The 17,881-nt window shown below is 37.9% G+C and overlaps 1 protein-coding gene across 1 annotated transcript in view; it reads left to right on the forward strand.

Annotated features, from left to right (window-relative positions):
• SHQ1 (SHQ1, H/ACA ribonucleoprotein assembly factor) overlaps nucleotides 1-17,881 on the forward strand; it is a 111,223-nt gene that overhangs the window by 38,985 nt on the left and 54,357 nt on the right. Inside the window, exon 9 of the mRNA XM_023199973.1 lies at nucleotides 1,086-1,209. Coding sequence (XP_023055741.1) covers nucleotides 1,086-1,209 — 124 coding nt within the window. The remainder of the gene's footprint in view (nucleotides 1-1,085; nucleotides 1,210-17,881) is intronic.

Here is a 17,881-nt window from a genome sequence, read left to right on the forward strand (position 1 = left end):
TGTGGTATAGTTATTAAAAATCTATATGAAAATTCACCTATTTTAGTTCATAATTCTCATTATGTCAAATACTCAGTGTTCTTAATCAGATTTCTCATAGTTTTAAGGATTAATGTACATGTAAATTATCTTTCTCCCTTGGTTTTAAGTTTTACCTATGGTTTACATTTTTTATACTTTGTTTATCGAAAAACAATTTTGTGGAAATTTTCTGTTCAGTGTTTTTAGTAAGTTTTCAATTGCTAATGTTATCAGTTTGATACCATTCAAGATAGAACACCTTTTTTCCTAGAAATCAGTTTGATAAGCAAGAGCAAATTACTCGAGTAAATGTCTTGTATTACCCATGTCCAGTGCAAAAAAAAAAAAAGAGGAAGCTGAACAGTTCTACTTTTTTTTTTTTTTGTGATGGAGTCTCACTGTATTGTCCAGGCTGGAGTGCAGTAGCGAAATCTTGACTCACTGCAGCCTCTGCCTCCCAGGTTTGAGCAATTCTCTGCTTCAGCCTCCTGAGTAGCTGGGATTACAGGTGCCTATCACCGCACCTGGCTAATTTTTGTATTTTTAGTAGAGACGGGATTTCGCCCTGTTGGCCAGGCAGGTTTCGAACTCCTGACCTCAGGTGATCTGCCTGCCTTGGCGTCCCAAAGTGCTTTATAGGCATGAGCCACTGTGCCCGGTGAGTTCTACATTTTTGATGTGTGCCATCTTGAATAGCCCTAGATGACAAAAACATGAAATGTAAATTATTTTAAAATATCCTTTATGTGCATCTGTATTTTGTTAATGCCATGTGTTTTAGATTCTTATTTGTAAGAATCTAAAATACTTAGGACTTTAAAAAGCTTTCTTGTGACATTTGTGATGTATTGATAGTGTGAGAAATTAGAAAAACTAAGATTCTATATTTTATTTTAAGGTATATGAAAATAATCTTATTTCATGGTTTTATGTTTCTCTTCTACTTGGCATCACAATGATCCGAACTTACAGCTTTTAAATGAGAAAAGCTTCCTATTTCATTGTGTGCTTTTGTTTGTGTAACATTTTATGGAAGTGACTGCTATTAAAATGACACTTCACAGACTTGGACTAATGTTCATGATATCATGGTGTCTTTTGGAAGAAGGGTGCTGTGTTACCCACTCTATCGCCATTTCAAGCTGGTAATGAAGGCCTACAGGGACACTATAAAGATATTGCAACTAGGTAAGATATTGCGCTTGCCAATTTGGGAGGGAAAAAGTTGTAAGTTTTTAATCTGTGAAGATACAATTATTTTTGTTTTTTTTTCTGTATATAAATAAGTAATGAAAAATGAATCCAACCACTTTTAAAGTGTAAAATTCCTAAGGAGTAATTGCATAGAGGCGTAATAAAAACTCTTTTCAGAGAGGAGTAAGGAAGGTAAACAAATAAGGCACACATAGTATTGCAAACCATTTTACATTATAATAGCTTGCATGGTTCAGTATTTCTTGACTGCCTGTAATCTTCTAGGCTCTATGGTGGGGCTGTGGGTCTAATAATAAAGAAGATAGAAAAGTTCCCTGCTCTGTTGAAGTTTACAGTTTTGTCAGACAGATGATGAGTAAGTAGGCAGTTCCAAAGAGAGAGTGAAAAGTACTCTGCTGGGAGAAGTCCAGGGATCATTTAGGAGGGGACAAGTAACCTAGATTTGGCATCTCAAGAAAGATTTTCCAACAAAAAGTACAGCTACTTTGAGCACTTTTGACTTGCTAAATTCAGCCTGAAAAGACAAACACTTGCTAGCTTTAAGGATGTGGAAAATTCTGGGTTCTGAAACAAATTCTAAAGTGCCCATAATACTATCATTAGAATAAGTATATAATTTCCAGGGTAATGACTTTGAAGGGGGCACCATCCATTTGTGTGTATTAGTTCTGACACATTTATTTAAAAGTCACTCTTAGTACTTTATGGTCATTTCTTATATTCTCCCCCTGGGGAGATTCATCATTCCTTTGCCCTTAGATAAAAGTGTTTCTGGGAACTTGGTTTTCAGACTTGAGAATAAGAAGGGGAAAGAAAGGGAGTTCTTCCCTCTACCTCCAGGTGACTTCACTGACCTAAAGAAGAGAATCACATCTCAAATGTTTTGTCCTACCTCGAGGTGTACTTTGCCTTCTGTGTAACCTGTGGTCTTCTTGCCCTGGTGTCGGGGATGGGGGAGGAAAATCATGTTTGAAGTAGATTATTTTAAAGTAGACAATAATTGTAAAAATGAATCATGGTTAGATGAAAGATGCCTTTTTATTCATCCAGTTGGTTTAGACTAGCCATATTTTATTTTGAAGGATTGTTGATTATAGGATAAAAGAGCTATCATTGAGAAATCTATCTTCTTTAACTTAGCAGTGGGAAACAAACTGCTTTGTTTTTTCACGTGTTATTTCTTCTTGCCTTCCATCCAAGATACTTTTTGAATTGCTAAAAGTACCTTGGAAAATCAATCTACTATAAATGACTGTGTGAGCCTCAGTTACACGTCACCATTCATTTCTTTTTTAAGGCCTGCTAGATTATCTGGGCATTATTCATGGACTTAACCAGTGAGAATGCAGTTTGCGATTATCCTGTTATATCATGGTTTCCAGATGGAGAATTGGCAAAACCTCCACATGCCCATTTGCACACACACTCACGCACTCACACACTCACTCTCCCTCTCTCACTCTCACTCACTTATGCAAACTATTGCTTGTTACTTTTTATTCTGGGAAGTAATCTAGTTCTTCTGACTTTTATTGGAAAAGTAATCAGTTCTGTGATTGCATAACCAAAAATAAATTCAATTGCCTTGACTTACACAGGAATCAATTACCCAAACCGTTTTAGTAGGCCAGGACTGAAAATGAGACTCAACTTTTATTCATTATCACTATGACAAGAAGTAGTTTTATCAGCTGTGTTATGATAGCAACATAAAACTTGAAGTAACACACTGGAGGCCACTGCTAAAAATGAACCTGAACCCTCTATGTACCATGTACAGTGTGTTCTGTGACTAATTTGGGTTGTGGCTAGTTAGTGCTAAAACTGAGGGCTGGGTTGTCTAGAATTTGTGCCAGAAGCTGTGGAGATGACATGCTCTGGATGAGAATTGTCACCTGTCTTTGTACAGGTGGATGGCACAAGGATGCCATTCTTGCCGCTGAAGAGGCTCATTTGTTTGAACACCCCACAATTTAAATAAAGGTAGCTCTGGTTTGGCATTTAGTGTTTTCCAAGAATGAATTCATGCCTACTTATAATTCAAAATGCAGTCACAGTGTTCACACTTTTTATTATAAAGGTCAGTATAGTGTTCCATAGTTGAAAGTAATGAATAACCCTGGCTCCAAAGAAGGATTGATCTTAAATGGAATGAGCTTTCAAAACCAATGTAGGAGTGCTTCAGAAACTACAGAATATGTCGTTATAACTGATTGACTAAGATCTGAGTTTTCAAAGAGCCAGGAATTGGCTTCATGTGACTTCACAAGTAGCCTTTACAAGGATTCTTTACTAGGCCTTTGGCTCTTTTCAGGTTTGCATTTCTTTTCATTCCATCCCCTCCTCCAGAAGACTGTATGTTTATCTCTGGAGATTGCTGTTCTGTTTAATCCAAACTCCTTAAGGGCAGGAAGTCCTGCTTTGCCCCTTAAGTACTGTTTTAGTGCTTAGCAAAGGACCTTGCTCTCTTTGGATCAGTCATCTTGGGGCACATGACTCCTTTTTTTCCTCTGTCTCTGTCTCTTCAACTTTTATTGCCTCTTTGTTCCTTTCTTTTTGGAAGAAAGGGTAAAATTTTTCATGGAAGCATCACTTAGCTACTGTTAGTCAATTAAAAATAAAAGAGAAAAAGCAGATTTTCTAATATGTCTTCAGAAGAGTTATTCTTTTTTTTTCTTTTTTTCCTTGAGACATAATCTTGCTCTGTTGCCCAAGGCTGGAGGGCAGTGGCGGATCTTGACTCACTGCAACCTTCACCTCCTAGGTTCAAGAAATTCTCATGCCTCAGCCTCCCAAGTAGCTGGGATTACAGACATGCACCACCATGCCTGGCTAGTATTTGTATGTTTAGTAGAGACGGGCTTTTGTCATGTTGACCAGGCTGGTCTGGAACTCCTGGCCTCAAGTGATCTGCCTGCCTTGGCTTCCCACAGTGCTGGGATTACAGGTTTGAGCCACTGCACCTGGCCCACTCAGAAGAGTTATTCATTTTAGAAGTGACAAGTCATAGTTTAATACTTGATCATACATTATTTATGTAATTTAGTGAGTGCATTGTCTACATCTTATTAATGTATGGAAGGTATTCCTTACTTTATTTCCATTAGAAGGGTAGGATGGGATGGGGTGGAAGAGAAACACCAACTTAATTTTTGCTTCCAGTTCTCCCTTTGAACTCATTCTGTGAGTTCTTTTTTTTCCCTTTTTCTTGGATGGAATATATATCCTATATATATATCATATCGTATATTTGTCTCCTATAATATATATCCTATAACTTTTTCTTTCACTTTAGATTTTTAAAAAGTTCTTTTACCACTTCTAGTCACAAGAGGAGTCTAATTTCAGCACTTAAAATGTCCACTTTGAACTTCATTACAAAAGGAAATCTTCCCTTCCCCAGCTGGGACCTGCCTGAGGGTGGGTGACCAGCAGCAGGGAGGAGGACCCCTTTCACTTTGACAGGACATACTGCTTACCTCCACTCGGCCACCACATGCTGCTCTGTCCTGCTTCTTAATGGAAGCCAGACACCAATCTTTGTACTCTACAGTTGATGTCTACAGTTAAAATTTCCAGGGTAAGCAGGTTGTACTCTCTTAGGGCCTCTTAAAACCCCGTTTCTCTTGGTTTGAGGTAACAGAAAAGCACCTCCTTCCTGCACCCATAGAGTGTGGTAAGAAACCGCACAGCACTCCACCACCTTTATCCATGGAGATTTTTTTCTGGACCTCTTTACTCTTAAGCTCCTGAAGGTGAATATTTGGCGAATGAATTACAAATCATTTTTAGTTTCTATCTCTACAAGTTCAGCATAAAGAGGTTAGTATCTCTTTAAATTATAGGGATACTTGATACCAGTTATTTTCTTTGTGAGCCTCATTAGAAAAGAGTCAGAAAGAGTTCTGTCCTGATGTGTTAATAATACGTACAGGTGGATGGCACAGGGATGCCATTATTGCCACTGAAGAGGCTCGTTTGTTTGGACACCCCATAATTTAAATAGAAGTAGCTCTGGTTTGGCTAGTTTGTTAATAATAACCATAGCTGTGTGTGTTAGCTACTTTCTGTGTGCCAGCGCTAAGTTCAGTTCTTTAGATACCATATCTCATTTTGCTCACATTGCAATCCTGTGAAGCAGGCATTACTATCCCCATTTTGCAAATAGAAGACAGGCTCAAAGAAGTGAAGTCAGTGGCCCAGGGTCTTACAGCTAGTAGGTGGGAGAGCCTAGATTTGACTCCAGATCTGTGTAACTTAGAGTCTATGTGTTTATATATATTGAACTAGTTATAAATGAAATTATATGAAGCCTGGAATTTGCTTCAAAATAGTCCAGAGTGGGTTGTGGGAAAGTGGGTGGGGTGTAGCTGAAACAAGGTTGGCTACAAGTTGATTGCTGTCTGGGTGATGAGTATGTGGGATTCATGACACTGTGTTCCCTATTTTTGTACATGTTGTGATTTTCCTTTAGACAAAGTCTTTTTTTTTCTTAAGTCTGGACTCTTCACCACCATACTACCATGTTTCAAATTTGAATTTATCTAACATTTTGTGGAAAACATGATTTCTGTTAATATCTGGACAATTGTCTAAAATTTTTTGGCTAACAAAAACATATACAGTTCTTTCTATTTGCTGTTTTGTTTTTAAGGTTAATAGAAACATACTTTTTGATAACATGTGAAGTCTGATGAATAGTAGATGCCTAGCAGGTAGTAACCCAAGAAACAGCCTTCAGGAGTCTAGTTGTCACCAATTAAAACCTGGTATTACTTCAGATAATTAATAGCCCTTACATATCAGTTATTAATTGGGCTTAATAAACACATTTTCAGAGATTACTGCTTTACTAACCTCTTCTGTAGATAAAATAACACAATCAATGAGAAAGAAAAGAAGAGCTATGGCACCAAGCCCACGGCTTATGACTGATCAGTTTTTTAAAGGAAAAATGGATGTTTAAAACATTGAGGTTTGGCAAGTGTATTGAATGAGCTCTGAGTTTGGAGGAGACCTTAGTGGTGAATTTCTTTTTAATGTTTACATTTTATTTATTCCAGAGTCAGTATAGCAAATGACTTTTTAAAAAATTGAATTGTAGAGGAGATATTGCAAACTCGAAAGCTAAAAGATGAAATCACTGCGATTTTCCAGTGTTGACAGTTATCTATATTTAATTTCTGTAAGTTCCCATTCTGGACATTTTAAAGAATTGTTAGGCCTTTTAATTTTTACTCTTTAAATACGTTGTATGAAACTATTTTGAGATTTATTCAACAAGTATAAATGTTGTTGAGAACCTGCCGTGTGAGGCTGCTGAGCTGGATTCTGAAGATATAATAGTTCTAATGGGGGCACAGGGCACAGAATTACACAACTACCAGGGTTTTTGAAAAATTGCATTTGTATTAAGTAACTCAAAAGAGAAATATGGAAAGTGAAAATATAAGCCAGGGAAACTGACCTACATTTAAGTCATTGAAGACATGTAACTTCCTATTGTGGGAGCCTCTGCTTTATTTGACCTTTAATTCTCAGCTTCTACTAGTTTCCTAGCGCCCTCAAGTACTTGTTAATTGCTTGATGAGTTCATCTATTCATTGATTTGTTCAACACATATTTTGAATGTATACCTACTCAGGAGCCAGTCCATGCAAAGCACCCTGTAAATACAAAGAGCAATAGAAAAATAATTAAATGTGTGGGCTGTTTTGGGGGAGCCTGTTCACTAGCCAGGGAGCTAAGATGTCCCTCAATAACATAAAATATATAGTCAACTGTGGTAAGTGCCTTACAAGAAAGGTGGATTAAGTAGTTCAAAAAAGAGAGAGATGACACATTTCACTAGGGGTCAGGGAAATTCTCATAGAGGCTGTGAGATTTGAATTGGGACTTGAAGGATGGAGGGAATGTTGTAAACATTGTGAGTAAACCGTGTGAGGAGGTTCATGGGATAGTATAGTTTCTGCTATGAAAATGTGTTTGTTGGAATGAGATGATGGAAAATCGATATGCTATCTGATGCTGAGATTTGCTCTATATCTTCTAAAACTAGTTGATAGTTTCTTTCCTATCTGAGTTAACTGGTCACTGGAATTTACGTCTCTACTTTTCAAATATTGTTGCTTAATTCCCTGCTCCTTACCCGGGAGATGGTAATTCCTTGTGTTTTCTTCCTCCTATTCTAAATTGTTCTTGAACTTTTTTTTTCTGACTTAATTCCCCATACCAATTAATGTTTCTAAGAATAGAGCAATCACAGTGCTCTCAGAAACTTCAGCATGAAATAAAAGTCAGCTACTGAAGTAGCATTTGTACCTGCTTTTGTTGACCATTTTACATACCAGCTAATCCAAGAAAAGAGAGAACTTCAGAGGATAGCAGGAGTTAACTCGTGGAAATCATGAACTGCTGCTGAATGTTTGAAAGGGAGAACTCTGGATTCTCCTTCTGTGAGGCAAAGTGAATTCCTTTTACTCTTGTTTCTTCCTTGGAGTACAAGTCTGTGTTCCCAGCCTCCTCAATTAGTACATTCTTCCCATTCATATGTATTATTTAACCTCAGAGCATTTGCAGGTTTAGAGCATTTGCAGGTTTATACTTATAACCCTTTATAGAAGGATATTGTGTATAAATGTAAACATTAAAAGAAAGACTATCGAATTCTAGTCATCTCCATAGAATCCCTTTCCCCCTAATACTTCTAAATAATGTTAAGCACTGAAAATGTTTAGATTGCTCTCATGGTAATTTCCGGGTTACATTTGTATAAAACATTCTTGGTTCTCTTAAAATACACAGTAGAGGGAAGCATTTCCCTTATGGCTTACAAATAATAAATTGCCTTTTAATTGCAACAAATGATGAATAGCTTGTGGTTATTTGGCTTCAAAAATATCACTTAAAATATTTAAAAATGTTAGTATTCTTTGAAAATTGGAGTTATATAGAAATGCTTACTGATGGGTGATGGCTTCAAGTCGGCTGACCTCTTAAATATTACATACAATTTAAATCTACACTATATTTTCTGTATTATTTATTTTTGTTAATTTCAGCAGTTTCTGAGCTGAGCAGTGTAGAAATCCCTAGAACTTAGTTACATGGTTTGAATGTATGGCTTAAAAAAAACTTCTATAATTAGTGCCTCTTTAAATACATTTAAAGTCAGTTTTGAGATTATTTTTATGGATCTGATTTTTTATGGAAGTAACTTTCTGTAAGAAAATAGCAGCAGAAAATTGTATGTATTTAAGACAACTTTGGGGGAACAAAGAGAAAACCTTCTATTTGACCCTAATGAATGAAGGTCCTATTATATATTGATACTGAGGCCTTGATGAAGTGAATTGAATAATACTTTATGTTTTACCTGGAATGCATGTAAGAATTACAATTATGTACCACATAATGACTTTCAGTCCGTGATGGACCACATGTACAACAGTGGTCCCATAACATTGTAATACTGTGATTTTACTGTATCTTTATTTTCTTATTAAATTTTTTTTGTTTTTCTTTGAATCAGAAAAGAGCTGGAATATACTGTATCTTTTCTATTTTTGGATATGTTTAGATACAAAAATACTTAGCACCGTGTTACAATTGCTTACAGCATTCAGGACAGTCATATGCTCTACTGGTTTGCAGCCTAGGAGCAATAGGCTATACCATAGCCTAGGTGTGTAGTGGAGACTACCATCTAGGTTTGTGTAAGTACATTCTGTGATGTTCACATGGCAGAATCACCTAATGACACATTTCTCAGAACATAGCCAAATCATTAAGCAACAGCTGATTATATATATATATTTAGGTAATTTAGAGTTTCATTTCATTTCTTTTATTTTTTAGAGACAAGGTCTCACTCTGTCACCCAGCCTGGAGTACAGTATGGCATAATCATGGCTCACTGCAACTTCAAACTCCTGGGCTCGAGCTGTCCTCCTGCCTCAGCCTCCCAAAGTGCTGGTTTACAGGTGTGAGCCACCATAGCCCAACTTAAAGTTTCTTTAAGTAAGAAGTTAACGTTGGAAAATAACAAGTGGCAGACATTTATTTATTCAACAGACATGAATCAAATCTATTCTCCATGCAAGGGAGTATAACAGAATTTGTGAAGAGTTACAAGATATTTATGACTTGGTCTTAGCTCTTAAGGAGTTTATTGTGTAATAGGAATGATAGGTCAAAAGATAAGGTACAAAAGTAAGTATTTATGATGAGAACACATGGACACAGGGGCAACAACACCCATTGGGGCCTTTCGGAAGGTGGGAGGGGGTGGGCGGGAGGAGGGAGAAGATCAGGAAGAATAGCTAGTGGATACTCGGCTTAATACCTGGGTGATGGGATGATCTGTGCAGTAAACCACCATGGCACATATACCTCGGAACTTAAACGTTCAAAACAAGAACAAAATGTAAGTATTTATAAGATACAAAGGAGAGACTCCCTTTAAAAAAGACCTTAACGGACAGGTATGGTGGCTCATGCCTGTAAACTCAGCACTTTGGGAGGTAGAAGGGGGAAGATCTCTTGAGGCCAGGAGTTTGAGACCAGCCTGGGCAACATAATGAAACCTTGTTTGTAGAAAAAAGAAATGTTTTTTAAATTAGCAGGGCATAGTTGTGTGTGCCTGTAGTCCTAACTACTTGGGATCCCGAGGCAGGAGGATTGCTTGAGCCCAGCAGTTCGAGGTTACAGGGAGCTATGATCACACCACTGCACTGTAGCCTGGGTGACAGAGTAAGACCTTGTCTCTAACAACAACAAAAAAAGAAATTACCTTAATGGCCATCCACAGGCCAAATCCATCTTGTATTGCCCTTGAGCTAACAGTGCTTTTTACATTTTTAAATCGTTGAGAAAAATAAAAATACTATTTTGTGACTTGGGAAGATTATTTTAAATTCTCATTTTAGTGTCCATAAATAAAGTTTTATTGGAACACAGGCTCATTCGCTTACATACTGTCTATGGCTGCTTTTGTGATAAGATGACAGAATTGAGTAAGTGCATCAGAGATTGACCTGCAAAGCCAAAATATTTACTTTCTATCTCTTTACAGAGAAAATTTACCACCTCTGCCTTAGGTATGTACATGGAGGTTGGAGGGGGCCCTTTTGTAGGGAGCCGAAGTCTTTGGCTGCTTGCCATTCAAAATAGTGGCCAGCATTGAAGTAGATCATTTCAGCTGTTTTCTCTCACCTTCCCACAGGATGAAATGTAGCTGATCTAGTTGGCTCACATTAGAGTAGACTTCTGTACATTAGGAGAAGCAAACTGAGATGGCTACTTCGCCAAGCAGGTAAATGAATAAGGATACTAGGGTTTAAGGAAATAGAGACCAATGAGGCCTGTGTGAACTGGAGAGATACATGGCTCAACTGTAGCCTACTGTTGCTGTGTGAATATGTAGTATTGCCAGTTTTAAAAAGAAGTAGAAAGTAAAATTAAAGTAGAAAGCTTTAAAATCTTTTAAAGCTTAAGTATGAACAAAGAAGTAAAATAATTTTAAATCACACTGTAAGAGCCATAGCATGTCTGAGAGCCCACGTCAGCCTGGGAGGCCCCCGGTTTTCAATCTCTGCTCCAAAGCAAGCTAAGTGCCAGCCTGTCTTTCTTATACCCTCTTGGACCTGCCAGTTTCTAGCTGCAGTGAAGGTTTGCACCAGGTCTTTATTCCTTCAGTCCTAGCTTGAGACTGAGTTTCAGCCCGATACGGGTTCTAAGATTGGGGCAGGCAAAGGAGGTAAGAGATGTCCTGCATTGTCTAATGTAGTTAACACCAAAAAACCTTTTTAAAAAGTGGATGCCCTGCCTCTCTTTTGACTACTTTGTATTGTTAATCTTGTCAGCCAGAGCCTGGTCAGGGTGGAGGAAATGAGTGATAGGATTTCAGTTACCACAATTCACTCTGACCCTGATAGAGTGCTTGTTAGTAGTGGGAGGAGAAGGGATTAATAGGGAAGGAGCAAACAGCGTAGATCTAATGAGTGATATATAATGATAGTTACTAAAGAATGTGTAGGATTTAGAAAAGAAGATGTGGAGGAAGGGTATTCCCTGAGAAAGTAGAAGGCAAAAAAATCAGAAAAAGGCAAATAAAAGAGTTCCATGTCCAAGAAACGGCAAATTCCCGTCTGTCTGGAGGCCAGAGGTGTGAAGGGGAATGGTAGGGTAAAGATGGAAACAGTGTGCTGGGACTGGGCTGAAATGAGCCTGCAGTGGCTTGCTGATGAGTTTGGGTCTTATTCAGGGAGGAACCAGTGAAGAGTTTGGCGTTGGAGCTGGTGAGAGGCTTATGAAATCAGATTCATCTGGCAGCAACACTTAGGATAGAGTCATTGAGAAGGGTGAAGTTAGTGGGCATGGAGAAGAGAGGAGACTTATTCTTGCCTAGACCCAAGGTAGTCTGGGGACAGGCAGTATGGTCTGAACTAGAGCGCTAGCCACGGCACTGAGGAGGAAGGAATATGTGGGCAGGTGCTTCACAGGTAGCGGGGGCAGGGACCAGTAACGGGCGTGCCAGGGCTGATCATATGACCTGTTGTCATCCTTCCCTTTTCATATATAAAGTACTTACATGTTTGTTGTCTCATTTAATTTCCATAGCAATTCTTAAGAATTTTTCTTCTAATTTATCCCTGTGGAAACAGATTCAGATTAAGTACCAAACAGCTAAGAAGTGATACCAGAAGCAAGCAAACTCTGGGCTGCACAGCTGGTCCACAGTGGAACTGTTGGGATTGTTACCATTTTTACTTTGTGAGAAATTAGCTAAGAACTACATAAGATTATTTATGTGTAGCTTTTTAATGATCTTCCCTTGCCTTTTTAGAATTGGGGAACATAGTTCTAAGATCTTAATTTCATAGTCAAAATTTTCATGCATCCTTTTCATATAAATTAAACTTACATGTAGAGATACATATCTAATCAGCTTTACTAAATTATATTTATTATCCATTGATTAAAACATAAAGAAGCATAGCTCAATTCTACCAGTGTGCACACCATTTAGCAGAAAGCAAACATATTCACTGAAACACAGTGAGGGTTTCAAAACGGTTTAGTTTTTCTCCTTTTTTACCTTGACATACTTATCAGTACTTGAGATCACCAAAATAAATTCATCAGTGGTAGGATTAGGTTTAGGTTTGTTTTTTCTTTTTATGAGCCATTTGAGCTATCCAGTTGTCTTTTTCCTGTATACTCCTATTTCTTCTTTCCGACTTCATGAAATTTTAGTTTTTTTTCATTTTGAAATAAAACTAATTTCAAAGAATTAGAACTCTATTTAGTGGTATTTATTGGAAAAAATGAAGTGTAATTGTTTTAATTAAAAGTACAAAGGGCATTGAAATACATACTGTAATTCTTAAGATGGAAAAATTGAATACAAATTTTACCCACAAAATTTTGAAGTTTTCTGTGCCTATGGGTTTTTTAAAAGTTCAGGTTTAGGTTGCAGCTATTTCAAAGAGCTTTTTTTCATGCGTCTTCAGCTTCTTAATCTACTTTTCTCCTTACTGTGTAGACGGACATATATATTTTTAATGTTCTACCTTGAACTTGGATGCCTCATTCTTCGTTGTCTGAAGAAATTGAAATTAGTCATGTTACCATTATGTAGTTTTGATGGCATCTGGTCATGTATTTCTAAACTGAAACAGTCACTGTTTTGACAAGTTACTTAAGAAAGAGGACAGAGTTAATGTCAAGGCTGTCCTTCCAAACTGGCAAATCTTGCAGGGATTGTTAGAGCAGAAAAGGCAAAAAGTAGCCTTGGGTTAAATTCATTATTTGAACTTATAATGGTACAGTGATGTAATAAAGTTTGTATAGCTACATTCTTTTCTCGTCAGGGAAATATGTAATTAGGGAAGGAGTAAACAAATTGTATATGCCATGTTTGTCATGATGCAAATAACTTAAAAGTAAATCTCTAGACCACAGAGATCTTATAACTAGTGTATGCTAACTGAGCAATTTGACTGGGTGTGTTTAAAGTTAGATTCTCTGTACTCCAGACTGTAGATTAACAACCAGCGTTTATTGAACAGCATCATACAATTTGCTGGACATTGATTGTTCTAGGCCAAGGAAGAAAGACGAAAAGTCATGTCCTTTCCTGTCAAGGACTTCATCACACATGGTGATAAATACTGACAATGGATTTATTGCATAGTGGCTGAGGTCAGAAAACTTATTTTCCAGTTCTAATTCTTGCTTCCTAGCTGTGATGTTGGCCAACTCCTTCATATCCTTGAGCCTCAGTTTTCTCATTTATGAAACAGGGAAGAAAGTACCTAACTCGTAGGGTTAAATCATGTAATTATATAAAGTATCTGGTGCAGAGCAAGTGGGTAGCTCCCAATTACTTACCTTAAGTCTGTTTCGTGCTGCTGTAACAGAATACCACAGACGGGGTAATTTATAAGGAACAGAAATTATTGGCTCATGGTTCTGGAGGCTGGGAAATCCAAGATCACGGGACTGATGAGGGCCTTCTTGCTGCATCAGAATGTGGCAGAGGATATCACATGGTGAGAAAGAGGGCAAGAGATTGAGCTGGCAGCCTCAAGTTCTTTTATAATTGGCATTAACATTCATGAGGGTAGAGCCCTCATGACCTAAATACCTCTCATTAGGCCCCATATTCCAACACTGTTGCACCGTGGATTAACTTTGCAACAGATACTTTTTGCAGGGTGCATTCAAACGATAGCATTACTGTAATAGGGGGGTAGGTCGGCTATATGAGGGAACCCTAAACCAGCTGGGGGAAGAGTTGGAACCCTGTTCCCAGAAAGAGTAATGTCTGATTTGAGACTTGGATAGATGGTAAATTTGGGGTTGAATTGAGGGTTGTACATTCCAGGCAAAAGGGACATCTACAAAGTACGTTTGCTTCCTGTTAATTTTGTTTGCGAGTATACAGATAATATATGTAATTTCAATAACAAAGAATACTTTTTAAATTGACAGGACTGTAAGTTTGTGTTCAAAATAGTAATTCATTGCTTCAAGTATGTGTTTCTTAATACAGCTCAGAAATCTAGGCTTAAATGGCATCTGAGAAATTTGAGGATAAAAAAAATTACATAGACCTAAAAGCCTTCTTAATGCTAAATTTAATGTGTGTGTTTGTGTTAATTGTTAGGGATTTGACTTTATTCTGTTTCCTGATAGGGCCTGGTATTAAAGCAAATTACCCCACTTTGGTTCTCTTAATTTATATTAATTTCACACACTTTTTCGGCCTTCTCCCTTTTCATGGTCAAATGACATATGAAAATTAGTGTTGAAATACTTTATAAGGTATCTGTTTTGATAATATGGTCTCATCAGAATCCCAGAATTCTACCCATTTTCTAGCCAGGTATCTATTATACTAAGCTATGTATTTTAAATGATAGTAATGTTGGCTGTTATTTTGAGATGATTTTACAAATAAAGACCAAGCAGTGCTTTCCCTCAGGTGTTTTGAATAACCACTCTTCTTTTCTTTACTGATTATTTTTAAAATTATTATTATTTTTTTGTAGAGATGGGGTCCCACTATGTTGCCCAGGCTGGTCTCAGACTCCCAGGTTCAAGTGATCCTCCTGTCTTGGCACCTCCTAAAGTGTTGGGTAGGTGTGAGCCACTAGGCCTGGTCCATTTTCTTATTTTGGCCTCTTGATAAGGACAGATATGACATTTGATCTTAGCCAAAAGGCCAAGAAGCAATTGGCTTCTTGTCTTGGGTAACTCAGAACTTTAGAGGGCAGAGTAGATACCCGGAAAACCACAGTCACATAGCTGTAATGTACCAGCAATTGAAAAGAAATTTAGCTCTTACTGTATAGATTTAGCAACTTACATTGTTTTTCCTATGCTGGCTTTTAGCCAGCAAAAACATCCACTTACCTGATCATCTCCTAGAGATGGAAACCATTTCTTATGTGCCTCCAGCCATGAGCTGGTCTGTCAGTGAAAGATTATTCCCAACCCTGCTCTCCTAATAGGAGGATTTCAGGAAGCCAAGGGATTCTATTTAGAACAACTCAATCTTGTCTTTGTATTAAGATATATTAACCTGAGATGCCACTTCTATCCAGACAGGAAATCACATTGTTCTTAGTTTACCTTTCCTTTAAAGGAAAGCCAGGGAATATGTTAAATCCTATTTACTACCCACCTACTTATTACTGTCATCTATATTTTCTTTATCTTGTCATTACGTTTCTCTGTGTTGTCATTAGTCTTTCCCTGAAGTAAAACGTTGATGGCATTTGTCATTTATAATACCAGGATACTAGTGTTAAACTGCTTTCATGAGTGAACAAGAGTTCTTGGTCTTAGAGTCATTCTTCCACGGATAGGGTTGACTTGTTCAACCAAGTCCATCCTAAAGAATCCCTAACTCTTGGGATTTAACATCCTGGAGAGAGCTGTTAGTGCCGTTCTGCAGTGAAAATAGTTACCGTGGTTACTGTGCAAGGCACTGTTTTTTTTTTCTGCTTTGAACCAGGCAGTGAACTGTCAAAAAATGGTCACTTTCCTGCAGTGCCTTTGAGCAGGAATGATTCTCTTGGACTTAGGCCTTAGCATTTTTTAATGCCCATGTCGTGTGTGATGAGCCCACGACTGGATAGAGCCCCACAGGCACCGTGTACTTTGAGTCCCCATAGGCTTCTGGCCACCGGCCATGTGACAGCCTGGAAGAGGGCCAGATTTTTCCTTTGCTCATAGCTGCTAGGTAAGTGGCTGAGGGTCTGATAGAAAGAGCAGTCAGTACAAAAGAGACTGAATAATAATAAAAAAAAAAGCCCAGCCACATGCTTGGTGAGTCTCCTGACTGTGATGCTGTAGTCATCTATGGTGACAGTCAGAACAGAAGAGATCAAGTGTGACCTCAGAGTAACAATGCATATTGTTGGGGAGAGAATGGTTTTCATGTACTTTTTATTCTAGATTGTCAGCTGCCAGTAGCCTGGTTATCTTTACCGTATTTGTCACATCACATACTATGAAAGTAGTTTAAGGCTTACAGGTAAAACACAGCTTGTGAAGAGAGCATATAACTTTCCCTTTCAAAACTGCCATGCAATATAATTTTTAAATATTAATCTAAATATTGCTTCTCAGTTGTTTAAAATATAATTTAAAATGTTAATTCAAATTTGTAACCTTCATTTGTCAATTTTTCAGGGGTTGGCTGTGTAGATGAACGTGTCTTAATTTTTGTTAAACAAATAATGAATGTTTCTTGTGGACAGTTTTGAAAATAGAGGGAAGTATAGAAAAGAATAAACAGCTGTACTCCCACATGTAGAACAATGCCAGGTGCATGATAGGCTCTCACATATTTGCTCAGTGAACGTAGAGACGGATACTGTTAATATCATTTGGGTATATGCGTCTAGAATTTTTTATTTTTATTTTATTGATTTATTTTTTGTGATGGAATCTCACTCTCAAGTCACCCAGGCTTGAGTGCAGTGGCATGATCTTGGCTCACTGCAGTCTCCGCTTCCTAGGTTCAAGCGATTCTTTCGCTTCAGGCTCCCAGGTAGCTGGGGCTACAGGTACCTGCTATCATGCCTGGCTAATTTTTGTGTTTTTTGTAGAGATAGGGTTTCACCATGTTGGCCAGGCTTTTCTTGAACTCCTGACTTCAGGTGGTCTGCCAGCCTTGGCCTCCCAGAGTGTTGGCATTATAAGCATGAACCACTGTGCCCGGCCCAGCATTTTTTTAATGAGTATTTGTCTTTTTTTTTTTTTTTTTTTTAGAAAATAGGAATCAGAGCATGCAAATACAATGTAATTTCTTCTCTTTAAATTAAAAAAAAATTTGACTTTTCTTATTTTTTGTTATTTGACATTTCTTTTGTTTGTTTTTGAGACAGAGTCTTACTCTGTTGCTTAGGCTGGAGTGCAGTGGTGCGATCTCTGCTCACTGCAGCCTCCTCCACCTCCTGGATTCAAGTGATTCTCCTGACTCAGCCGCCCAAGTAACTAGGATTACAGACGTATGCCACCACGCCCGACTCAGTTTTGTATTTTTGTGGAGATGGGGTTTTGCCATGTTGACCAGGCTCATCTCAAACTCCTGACCTCAGGTGATCTGCCCGCCTTGGCTTCCCAAAGTGCTGGGATTGAAGGCATGAGCCACCATGCCCTGCCTGTTATTTGACATTTCTTTTCATTATTATTATTATTATTTTTGTGATAGCTGTAAGATTTAAATTTGCCTGTGGCCTTTAGCAGGAGGGCAACCTCACTTTAGGCATGTCTGCTAAATGAAGCTGTATGTAATTTTATTAGGTAATGGCTGCTGTGGATCCTCCTTAAATATGTGACCTTAACTCCGTACCTTTCTACATTACGATCTCCGGAGTAGGGTCCTTTATTCCTACTGCCTACACCTAAGTTTAGAGACATTCTCACTCAGTCTGTCCAAGTGCATTCTTCTCTTCCTCCTTGTTACTGATTTCTACCAAACTCATCTGCTGCTTCTCCCTTTTTTCCCTACATGAACTCTTTGCTCCAGCCAAATGGTTTTCTCCAAATCCTGCATTTTCTTTTTCTTTCTCTTTCTTTTCTCTCTTCTCTTCTCTTCTCTTCTCTTCTCTTCTCTTCTCTTCTCTTC

This window comes from Piliocolobus tephrosceles, chromosome 2, assembly GCF_002776525.5.
Source record: "Piliocolobus tephrosceles isolate RC106 chromosome 2, ASM277652v3, whole genome shotgun sequence".
Taxonomy (NCBI): Eukaryota; Metazoa; Chordata; class Mammalia; order Primates; family Cercopithecidae; genus Piliocolobus; species Piliocolobus tephrosceles.